The 12,993-nt window shown below is 33.4% G+C and overlaps 1 protein-coding gene across 1 annotated transcript in view; it reads right to left on the bottom strand.

Moving 5' to 3' along the window:
* MMP16 (matrix metallopeptidase 16) overlaps positions 1–12,993 on the bottom strand; it is a 311,134-nt gene that overhangs the window by 42,979 nt on the left and 255,162 nt on the right. Inside the window, exon 7 of the mRNA XM_001926617.6 lies at positions 2,971–3,109. Coding sequence (XP_001926652.1) covers positions 2,971–3,109 — 139 coding nt within the window. The remainder of the gene's footprint in view (positions 1–2,970; positions 3,110–12,993) is intronic.

The raw sequence follows: 12,993 nt of genomic DNA, 5'->3' as shown, positions 1-12,993 counted from the left end.
TAATGCTTGAATTCATTGGTAACAATTGTCCAGGATGACTGATAGAGGCTGAGACCAACTTATATAGAGCTGTGAATACAGACGCATATTAGAACTTGAGTTTTATTCTTTATTCATTCCATAATTATTTATTTAGTGTTTACTACATCCCAGTCATTTTTTTTTAAAACAGAGGTCAGCTAACTAGGACAAATGACCTGTTTTTTTGTACAGCCCATGATCTAAGAAGATTTTTTACATTTTTGAAGGTTGAAAAAGATAAAATAAAATATAATAGAAATGGTATGGTCTTCAAAGCCTAAAACATTTTCTATTAGGTCATTACAGAAAAACTTCGTAACTTCCTGGTTTAAGATATTGGAGATAACAGTATAAAACAACAGCAACAAGAGAGATGATCTTATGAGCTAAGAGTCTAGTGAAAAGGATAGAGATGAGCAATAAATAAGTGAAATATATGGTTTGCCTGATGGTATGTAGAAAATTAAATAGGGCAGGGGAAATTAGACTGATAGAGATGAGGCGTTCTCACAGTCCATAGAACAAGATGGACACGATGGTCATGGGATGAGATATGATCTAATTATCTAAACTTTAGGTGATAAAGGCCATAAAGAGATGGTGGCAAGCTGAGACAGTCATTTTGCTTGTGATTGTTGTGATGAGGGTGGGAAAGGGGGTGGTGTGTCACCCAAAGCCAGGGTTCTGGGACTCTTAACTCTTCTGACAAAAATAAGATAGAAACCAGGGAAAAGGGTGGCCTTATGGAAACAACCAGAGCTTCTGGCTCCCTGTGGATAAGCAATGATATTTGGATTAAGGGAGCTGCATGTTCATAGCTGGGTTTGGAGAAGGTTTATTTGAAGATAATGTGGGGAGTAAGCTGGGGGAAGAATGCACCACAGCAGAGTTTTTGGAGAGACAAAATTCTAAGATTAGACATTTTCTGATGCTGACAAGATATCAGGAGACACACTGATAAGCTCAACATTCTAAAAGTTTAATAAATATATGACAAGAGACAAAGTTATTCCTATTATCAGTATCATAAGAAATACCATATTGAGCCAAATCAATATTCAATTATATTGCTTTTATTAAAGTGCTTGTTGAGCATGTATTATGTACCCAACACTGTTCTGAGAACTGAAAATACAGTAGTGTGCAAGAAAATATAAACAAAATCCCTCTCTCATGAAATGTCCATTCAAATGCTGTAGATAATTTCAAATTTTTTCAAGAGCTGTGTGCACATTGAAAGGTATCTCTTTAAATGGGGTGGACAGGGAGGGAATTCTGCGAACTCCCTTTTATGCTGGCTGTTGAAAGATGAAAAGGAGCTAGCCATTCCAGAGTGAGTGAGTGACAAGAGGCAAAGTGAATAAAAGTGAGAAGGCCTTGAGGCAATAAAGAACTGTGGGAACACTGATTTACTTCTGTGGCAGTTTCTCCTCAGGCAGTTTTGTCAGAGAGCACCATTGAGACAGGGCCTCCTGGGACAGCCCTCAAGCCATAGGCTACCCAGGGCTTATTCTTCCCTTTTCTCTCTTGCAACTGTGCATAAGACCAAAGAAGAGGGTAAGGGTGGGTAATTTCTCTCCAAATATCATGCGCCCAAGATTTAGAACCATTAGATGTATCCTTTCTTTGTCCACAGTGGTATAGTACATGTCCACTTCTTTTACACACTTATTATAGATGGCAGGAAGGCAATAATATTGATAGTAATCACACCAGTAGCAGCAATAGTTGGCATTTATTAAGGGCTTAAGTATACCAAGTACATCACATGTAGTCATTAACTTAGTCCACAAACTAATTCTGAGATGGGGAATATTACTAACCTCATTTCTTAGATGAAAAAACTGAGGCAAAGAGAATTGAGTAACCATACAGCTAAGTGCTTAAAATTGGCAATATGACTGTAGGACTATGACATTCTTTTAATTAATGTGCTATACCCACTCTTTCTCAGGTTACAATCTATAAAGATAAATTATGAATATACGCTTTCATTTTATGTAAGTGGTTTGGAACTCACTTTAAGTATCACAAGTATTTCTCAAACCCTGTTTTCATTACCCTCATCACTACTATGAATTCTTCTAGTTGGATCCTGAGAATAATTCCTTTTATTTGGTTAAAATCCCTTTTCTTTTCTCTTAACCTCCATCCTATTTATTAAGCTTATTCAATAGTACTTTAGACTTTGAATAATCCATTCAATCATGTACATTCTGCACTCTAGTTCTCCTTAGATCAGTTCAAAGATGTTCTGATAATTCTCTCAATCCTCCAACCCAGTCACTCTTTTTCCTGTGTTTCCCACCCCCACCCCCGGGGACTAAGATTTATTGTTTTGATTATCAGCAAGTTTCGAAGATGAAGTACCAGTTGCTTGACTTAAGTTTACTTTACCAGGTAATCTCACTTTGCATGCCTGTAATGAGTATTTGTGCAATTAATATTCCTCACTAAGATAAATAATAAACAATAAATTTTATTGGATAAGATGATTGGATGAGTATTCTCTCATAAATTTCCTTTCCTTTATGAGCAATTTCTTAGTTTACTGAAAACTATTTACTGTAAACTGACTAAATCAAGTAAAGTTTAAGAGATTACACATGAAAATAAGTGAAATAAATTATAAATTTCATTGCATAAAAATAGCAAGCAACTCCAAATAGTCTTAAAAAAAACCCCTTAGTTAATAGAAAAGCAACATTTCACTCATTCATTCATTTGCATATTTATTTTCCAATGCTTTTAGGACAAATGAAAATATTCCAAGAAATCACATTGCCTCCTAAATTTGACTTACAAATAAGAACACCATTTGAGAAAATATAAATTAGAGAATTAAAAATTATCTTTGAGTTGACTTCATTTATATTTGTAGTGAACATGTGTGGTTCATTTTATAAGATGAATTAGCTATGTGACCTCACTCGACAGAACACGCCTTACCTTTAAAGAAGACAAAATTCCCATCACTGTTTTCATAAACAGCATCGATACTAGGAGGCAAGCCTCTCCAGAAGTAAGTAATTTGCATGGGGTAGCCATCCATCACCCTGTTGTTTCTCACTCGCCAAAACCACTGGTCCTGCAAAACAAACAGAAGCATCTCTCAACAAATGTGAGTCCTCTGGTACTGTCTTGTCCCTGTTTTTAACGCTTTCAAACCTAAGCTAGTGCCTTTATCACTGCCCTACATCAAACCCGTCAAAGAAACGGCTAAACAACTTGCCAACAATGACTACAAAGTTTCTTATAGTAAACTACCCAATTCCTAATCCATATATTGTGGTTAAAAAGATAATGTAAAAACATGTAATCTCACATTATCTCCAGGGCTTTCTAGACAGAAAAACAGAGGTAGCACAGATAAGTCCCTGCCAGATTTGTGGATTAAGTGAGCTTTACAAAATATGAGCAGCATATGCACACATATGCATCTTTGCATTTTAAGATCCCCACACCTAAAGTTTTGTGATGAAATAGGGAAGCTGTACTTTCTGGTATGCCCAGGTTACATCTACTGTCTCTTGTAATTATAAGTAGAGTCCTCTTTCACCTTTAAATGTTCCCTGGTTTGGATGATAAATTATATGATCATCTTAAATGAACGAAGTTATCTGGATTTCAATCTGCATCAATTGCCTCTCCTATTTGCTCTCACAATAACCTGTACTTCAATCATAATACAAGCCATTTTATATTAAATGTTTACTCATCTCTAGTGAATAAAATATATGACTTGCCTCATATCAGGTATTTATAAATATTTTTGAAATGATAATTAGCCTACATATAATATTTTTCACTATATATTCTTACTGAGTACAAAAAATCTTCCCCTAAAAGATATATCTGATGCCATTAAATTGTTTTCTATAGAAAATTTTAAAACAAATGTAGAAACTATCCAAAGTACTTTAATACTAGAAAAAACAGGTATATTTTAAAAACTAATTTTCAATGAATTAAATTTGTATTTCACATTATTTCAGTATTTATAAGAAGAATTTCACATGGAAGTTATGTATTTATAACATTTGGATAAGTGCATATTGCAAAAACACTTCCATTTCAATTCTTGTCTGCTCTATTCTCCCAACTTAGATATTAGCAAGTGATTTATTATACAGCATTCCTGAGCTTTTGGCTAAGAATAGGTTATCCTGACTAGATTTTCTAGGCTTTTTCAATTATTCATATATTCATTCATATACACACACATACAATCTACTAATAATTCTTGGATTTCAGGTAATATATTAAAAATGAGTTTTTTTCTCATCTGAATCAATCCAAAACACAAAAATTTTCTTAAGAAACTTTGAATAATTGTACTTTATTTTAGTTATAATGAGCTGTCTTCTGTGTTTACTTTGCTATTTATAAATAAAGGAGGAAGTAGAGCAATTAATGACTCCGAGTTCATATTTTATTCTTTCTCTGTCCTTTAATAATTTTGTCACTTTGGTTGAGTTAGTAGTCACTGAGTTATTACCAATAACTGACTCATAGTATGATTACTATATTAAACATAAAGGACTTTCTAAGGATCTGGCACATAGTAGCATTAAAATTTTTAGCTGTTGTTAAAACTATATTGAAACTAGTTATCCTATTTTTTCCATTTGTAGTTCTATTTACAGTTTTTGTCTTGTTCTTTATTTCTTCTTCAAATTTTACTTATATTTTGGCTCTATCCATGCCTCTCTTTCCAAAAATATTTCTTTATGTTACTGATGTCATATTACCAGGTAGCCTGAACTAATGAACATTTTGATACACAGGCAGGAGATAACATTAAGCTGATTTTAAAATACAAAGTTATTTCATGAAAAGATTGATCTAAGAAAATATATATGGGCATGAAGATTTAGGGTTTTGCCAATAATTTGTCAGAGGATGATATTCTGAAAATTTAAAAGAAAAAGAGCATTTTGTTCTAGCTAGCTGCAACAGGGATTTTTAACCAAGTGTTAATTAAAGTCATTCCAAACTCCACATAAAATATTTTAAAATTATTGTAATATATATCTTAAAATAAATTTAAAGTGCTAAAATCTTACTGGATTCTGACAAAGAAATAACTGACCATGATTATCTATGGAACAATTAAGAACGCTCCCTAAATTGAAGACTAGGAAGAAACCACATAAAAAGCCTAGATTTTATTTCAATTTTTTTCAAATTGATAGTATCTCTCCACATTCTTAGACAAGGCCAATGGGACAAACAGGCTGCAGTCTGAAAATAGGAACATAACCCCAACATTCCACTAATGAAGGAAGGAATGACAGTTCTGCCTGAAGATAAGCTGTCAATTTGCAAAAGTTCTCAAGGTAATGTGGAAACAAAGGTGCAATTGATGCAGATTGAAATCCAGTAATGTGGTACTGTCTATTTCTCATGACAGTAACCTTGGCAGAGAGTCAAATAAATTGTAGATGTTAAAGTTTTGACTCTATTCATTTATCCACAACTTCTCTGTTAGAAGATGCAATGGAATAATTTAGCATGTATTCTGTCACAGCAGATGTAAACTCATACCATAGTCACTGCAGATTGCCATTTCAAAACAGAACCTGTGACTAATTTGCAGAGAGAGGATGTTTAAAATGATACTGAGGTCTCGATGTAAATTTTCCTTCCAAGTGGTAACTTCTCTGACCACCCTATCTAAAACTGAAACCCCTCACTCCTCCCATGCACACTTGCTTTCACTCTTCCCCTTCCTCTGCTTTTTCATCATTGATTATGTTCACCTCCATTGAACTTAATACATTGTTCATTCTTTCTCCACTAGAATATAAGCTCAATGATGGCAAACAGGTCTTTTTTTTTATTGCTTATGGCTTGCTCATTTTGAGAAAAATGCTTTTCATGTTAGTAGAAGCTCACTAATTATTGCTTGAAAGAAAGCAAAAGGAGGAAAAGGCAAAGTAAAAGTGATTTTTTTTTCTTCAGAAGCCAAATGCTAGAGTCACAAGACCACAAAAAGTTGTAGTTGAGTAGACAAAGGATTAGTATACATTTTTCTAGAAGGGTGTGATATATAAAGGCCTTTGATCTATGTACAGACAAAAATAATGTTTTCACCTTTCCACACAATGTAGGTTTTGTTTTAGCCTTTAATATAAAGGGAAAGAATGCAGAATCACCTCTACAGAGCCATAGATTTATTATTTGTATCTTGCCTGTGACCTCTTTTTGACTAGAACTCTTATAGAAAAGGGTGTACAGGAATAGGATACACTAAAAATAATCACAGCTGGCACATTTTCAAAGTCAACGTATGAAAAAACCATTGTGCCTAAAAATAACCAAATAGGAATTCCTACTTAAATACCAATATTTCACTTCACAGACATTTCAAGACAAGGTTTTTCTTTCCATGTAGGATGGGGCCAGACAGACCATTTTGTTCACAAAGATAACAAGTTCATGATATACACTATGAAGCAGTAACATACAAGAGAAATTCAGTATGCTTTTCTTCCATTCCCTTTAAAATTCCGGCTTATAACCTGCATGTTATTTGCTGACCACTCTACGGAAAAAGCATCTTCCCTGCTCTCTGCATATGAAGATGATGTTATTGATCTACTTGCAGTACAGGATGCTATTTACAGGCCTTTAAAAAAACAATTAGTACAACTGATCTACTTTTATGTCTCTTCTAACATGTAAGATTATTTGTTTAACAAGCACCTTGATGTATACCTATGAATGTCTTATATGTCTCAACATGAATATTACCAGAAGCGTCTATGATTCTCTCAGCCCTTTCCTGTAGTACCACTTCAGGCTTCCTCTAGTTTTCCCCACCTCTAAGATAACATCCTAAATCTCTTGTTTTCTCACCATCATCACTGTCACCATCCTACTCAAGCTGCCATTGCGTTTCACTGAGATGACTACAATGCCAACTCAAAGCCACTGGTTTGCATCTGAATCTGGATTCAAACACAGCCTTGCCTCTGGCTCCTGCACAGTCCCTCACAGGCTCTTCTACTAGTTTTTGACTAAAACATCCATTCCACAAAAAAGCCTCACCTATTCCCCAACTAAAATTATTAAAATGGCATCCTAATCAAGGGACTCATCAGCTATTGAAAAAATAGGAACATACTTATGTCTACAATAGAGATTTATTTACAAGCAATCATATACTGTTTTTGAGGACCTAGGATATAGCTTGGAGAATGTCTGGGGGATCTTGGTGTTCAAAATTAACTTGGTTCTTAGAAAACAAAATCAGATATGTAATAATAATAGAAGAAAGCCCAAATCCTGGCAGCTATATGCATAACAAGGGGGAAAGCAATCTGTTTGAATGCTTAAAAGGTAGAAGAAATGTTGGCCTTCTATTCTGTGGTAAGCCCTTCTCAAGCAGAATGACACACCCAACTCTACCCTGGGCTCACCCTTAGTAGCCAGAATCATTAAATGGTCTCAGGAGACTGGAGTTAGGGAGGCAGCAGTACATGGGTTGCTATGTACATCTGGGCAGGAGATAGGAGCCAGCAAGGATTCCTAAGCCTAAGAGAGACATCCTTATGGTTATCCATTTCAGGCCACTGATTTTTTGAAAAGTCAAGAGGAATAAAAGGAAAATTTGAGGACAAGATTGCTCATGGCCATGGCTGGAGTTAAGAAAAGAAAAAATATGCTTTGGTGCAACTGCTATGAAATAGTTAACTAACACATTCCCCATCAGACTGATTCATTCTCTTATACATACCTCAAATGCAAGGAACAAAAGCAAATGATCAGAAGTTCCTATAAAATTTAATATTAAAATAATTTTTGATAATACCATATGCTAGACTCTATATCTCTCAATCATGTACATAATTACTGAGTTTATTGGAATAAAATTGATAATAATTATTACCCTAAATCTTTTTATATTGAAGTAACTATAGATTCATAAGAAAAACACAGAGAGATTCCATATCCTCTCTCCCAAGCCTCCCCCAATGAAACCTCTTACATAACTAAAGTACAACATCAAGACTAGAAACTTAAGATTGATACACATTGCTGACCTACTTAAAATTTCACGTGCACTCATGTGTGTACATGTGCACTTATGCTAATTATAATATTGAAAGTGCACCTTTATAATGCAGAGATATGGCAGTTACTGTCTTAACCAAATGATCAAGCTTTGCATGGGTCATAGTGGTTTGATATTATATGCCACAAAATGTACAACACAGAATAGCTAGGCACTTGAAGGTCACAGAATCATTTATGAAGTACAACCATGTAGAGGCCAAACATGTTTAAAAGAGAATTTAATTCAGCCTGTAAACTTTTTCTTCAGTTTATAGGAAGAAAGGAATAAGTTAAATGATACTTAAGGAATTAAACACAAATTAAGAATGGAAATGGTCTATAAAAAAACTGGCCTGGTTTCAGGAAAAAAAAGTAATTGGAAAAAAAGCAGGGAAGGGAGTTCTCCTTTGGTACAGTGGGTTAAGGATCCAGCATTGTCACTTCAGTGGCTTATGTTGCTGTTGTGGTGCTGGTTCGATTGTTAGCCTAGGAACTTCTGCACAGCCAAAAAAAAAAAAAAAAAAAAAAAAAGGATGGGGAGAATAAAATAGTAGTTAAAATATTTAAATAGACATGATAGTCAAATGCAATTCATGGATAGTCACTGGATTCTGTATTTAAAGTGGAGTTTCATAATATCCACAACTTTCCTGAAAACGTTTCACCAAATATTTGTGCATGTGTGTTACACATTTTACACACATACATGTATAAAGAAATTAAAGGCAAACACTAACGGTTGTTAAGTATATATATTAGGTGTGCATGTGTTCAGCCTTCTGACTTTTGCTGTGCTTTTGAATTTTTCATAATAAAGTTTAAAATATTTACTCGTTTCTAAAAGCTGGAAAATACATAAGTATTCTTTATGATAAAACATTATTATATTATCTTTGTAAATATTTGTGATAGCCAAACACTATTCTGGCTAGCAAATGTAAGGTTATTAAGCCTCTATTTTAGCCATTAAACATGCTACCACAAATAATGTTGCAGCCAACATCTTTGTATATTAAAAAAGAAACAAAATTGTATTCTATGTCATTTAATTAAGTGTAGTAAATGTGTCATTAAACAGTAATATATGTGGGCTGGAAATATAAAATCACATATTGTAATATTATACAAGCATATTATAAATTTATTAATTTGTTTTCAGATTTCCTGTCTGAATAGGGAATTATGAAAGATACTGTTTATTTAAGGACAGAAAGAGTTCAAATAAACACCCTAGGCTTACACCTAAAGAGCTAGAGAAGGAAGGAAAAACAAAGCCCAAAATTAGTAAAAGGAAAGAAATCATAAAGATCAGAACAGAAATAAATAAAATAGAGACAAAGAAAACAATAGAGAAGATCAATGAAACCAAAAGTTCGTTTTTTGAAAAGATCAATAAAATTGATAAATCTTCAGCCAGACACATCAAGAAAAAAGGCATAGAGTTCAAATTAATACAATTAGAAATGAAAAAGGAGAAATTACAACTGATATCATAAAAATACAAAGGATCATAATAGACTAAAGCAACTATATGCCAATAAAATGTACAACCTAGAATAAAATGGTAGATTCTTACAAAAGTACAACCTACCAAGACTGAATCAGGAAGAACAGACCAATCATGAGTACTGAAATTGAAAAACATGATTAAAAATTTCCAAAAACCAGAAGCCCAGAACCTGATGACAAATTCTATCAAACATTCAGGGAAGAGTTAACACCTATTCTTCTGAAACTCTTCCAAAAAATAGCAGAGGAAGAATATTCTGAAGCACAATCTATGAGGCCACCATCACCCTGATACCAAAACCAGACAAGGATAGCACAATAAAAGAAAATTATAGAACAATATCACTTATGAATATAAATAAAAAAATCCCTCAACAAAATATTAGCAAACCAAATGCAAATATATATATTAAAAGGATGATACAAGATGACCAAGTGGAATTTATGCCAGGGATGCAAGGATTCTTCAATATCCACAAATCTATCTGTGAGATATACCACATCAACAAACTGAAAAATAAGAAAAACCTATGATCATCTCAGTAGCTGCAGAAAAAGCTTTTGACAAAATTCAACACCTGTTTATGATAAAAACTCTCCAGAAAGTGGGTATAGAGGGAAACTATCTCAACATAATAAAAGCCACATATGACAAATCCACAGATAACATCATTCTCAGTGATGAAAAAACTGAAAAGATCTCCACCAAGATCAGGAACAAGACAAGGATGTCCACTTTCACCACTACTATTGAATATAGTTTTGGAAGTCCTAGTAATAGCAATCAAGAGAAGAAAAATAATAAACAGAATCCAAATTGGAAAAGAAGTAAAACTATCAGTTTTTTTCAGATGACATACCTAGAAAGTTCTAAAGACACTACCAGGAAACTGTTAAAATTCATCAATGAATTTTGCAAAATTGCAGGATACAAAATTAATACATGAAAATTGACTGCATTTCTATATACTAACAAATGAAAGATCAGAAAAAGAAATCTGGGAAACCATCACATCAAAAAGAACAAAATACCTAAGAATAAACCTACCTAAAGAGACAAAAGACCTATACTGAAAACTCTAGGACACTGATGAAAGAAATCAAAGATGACACAAATGGATGGAAAGACACATAATGCTCTTAGATTGGAAGAATCAGTATTACCAAAATGACTATACTACTAAATGCAATCTACAGATTCAATGCAATCCATATCAAATTACCAAGGACATTCTTCACAGAACTAGAACAAAATATTTTAAAATTTGTATGGAAATGCAAAAGACCCCAAATAGACAAAGCAATACTGAAAAACAGAAATGGAGGAATCAAGCTTCCTGAATTCAGACAACAGTACAAAGCCATAGTTATCAAAACAATATGTTTCTGGCACAAAAACAGAAATATGGATCAATGGAACAAGATAGAAAGCACAGATATAAACCCAAGCACCTAAGGTCAACTAATCTATGACAAAGGAGGCAAGAACATACATGGGAGAAAGATGGTCTCTTCAATAAGTGGTGCTGGGAAAACGAGACAGTTACATGTAAAAGAAAGAAATCATCATACTCTTAACACCATATACAAAAATTAACTCAAGATGGATTAAAGACCTAAATATAAGGCCAGATACTATAAAACTTCTAGAGGAAAACATAGAAAGAACAGTCTTTGTCATAAATCACAGCAACATAATGTTTGATCCACCTCCTAGAATAAGGTCAATAAAAACAAAAATAAACCAATGGGACGTAATGTAACTCAAAAGCTTTTGCACTGTGAAGGAAACAATTAAAAAAATGAAAAGACAACCCACAGAATAGAAGAAAAATCTTTGCAAATGATGCAACAGACAAAGGACTAATTTCCAAAATTTCCAAACTACCATATGATCTAGCAATCCAACTCCTGGGCATACATCTGGACAAAACATTCAAAGATACATGCACCCGCATGTTCATTGCAGCACTATTCACAACAGCCAAGACAAAGAAACCTAAATGTCCCTTGACAGATAAATAGATTAAGAAGATATGTTAGATATATTCAATTGAATACTACTCAGCCATAAAAAGGACCAAATAATGCCATTTGCAGCAACATGGATGCACTAGAAGTTCTCATACTAAGTGAAGCATTCAGAAAAAGAAATACAAATATCATATGATATCACTTATTTGTGGAATCTAAAATATTGCACAAGTGAACTTATCTACAAAACAGAAACAGATCACAACCATGGAGAGCAGATTTGTGGTTGCCAGTGGGGGAGGGAGTGGGATGCATGGGAAGTTTGGGGGGTAATGGATGCAAACTGTTATATTTGGAATGGATGGCCAATTGGGTCCTACTGCACATCACAGGAAAATGTGTCTGCCTGGGTCACTTCGCTGTACAACAGAAATTGAAGAAACACTGCACAGCAACTTTATTTTAATTAAAAAAAATAAAGAGAGAGAAAGGACATTTATACATAATTAGCATTTTTCTTTTTCAACATTGGAAAAAAGTTAAATTATAATTTGGAGGAAAAAAATTACTATGCAAGGATGCTTAAAAGATGTATCTAGCAAAGAATATACCATTCTGAGAAGCTTTCATTATCTTATCACAAAAGCTGACACAAGCTGACTTTTGGTATATAAATCTTACGAGAAAACCTGTTCAAAGTAACCATTAAAAGATACCTTCTCACTAAGACAGTCCATGAATTTTCCCAATGAGTTTACAGGCATGATTTTCAGGGCTCATCAATCAAAGATTAACCAGATGTAATTCTGAGAGAAATGATGCAGCAGTACATCTCAATAGGTCAAATTGCTTTGGACATTGTCTGTGTTTTTGAAAAATGCTTAAAATAGAGACTCACTATAATGGAGGAAGGAAGTAACATATTAACAACTGATTCTGCTAAATCATTTAAAAAGTCACTATTCTGGACCCTCCCTTAATGTCTGACCATTTTCAACAAAAAACTTGTTATAGTTACCATTTGGATTAATATGTAAATTATTATAATAACTAAAAATGTATATATTTGTTTCAAAATAATAGAGAGTTGGCATTTTCAGAATAATTTGTTTACCATGTGTGCCAAATTGATGTGATACTTTTTATAGCCTCCAAATGTTTTCCTCTAGAAGTTTTATAGTATCTGGCCTTATATTTAGGTCTTTAATCCGTCTTGAGTTTATTTTTGCATATGGTATTAAAAGAGTATGATGATTTCTTTCTTTTACATGTAACTGTCTTGTTTTCCCAGCACCACTTATTGAAGAGACCATAGATTTATAGATTAAATTATATTGAAAAATTTAGATACCAAAAGTTTAAATCGTATGTCAGATATGGATCACTTTATTAAATCTTAACATAAAGAATACTAATTCTTCTTTTTAT

This window comes from Sus scrofa, chromosome 4, assembly GCF_000003025.6.
Source record: "Sus scrofa isolate TJ Tabasco breed Duroc chromosome 4, Sscrofa11.1, whole genome shotgun sequence".
Lineage (NCBI taxonomy): Eukaryota > Metazoa > Chordata > Mammalia > Artiodactyla > Suidae > Sus > Sus scrofa.
Note: the sequence above shows the minus strand (reverse complement) of the source record. Positions and strands in the feature narration are given on the sequence as shown.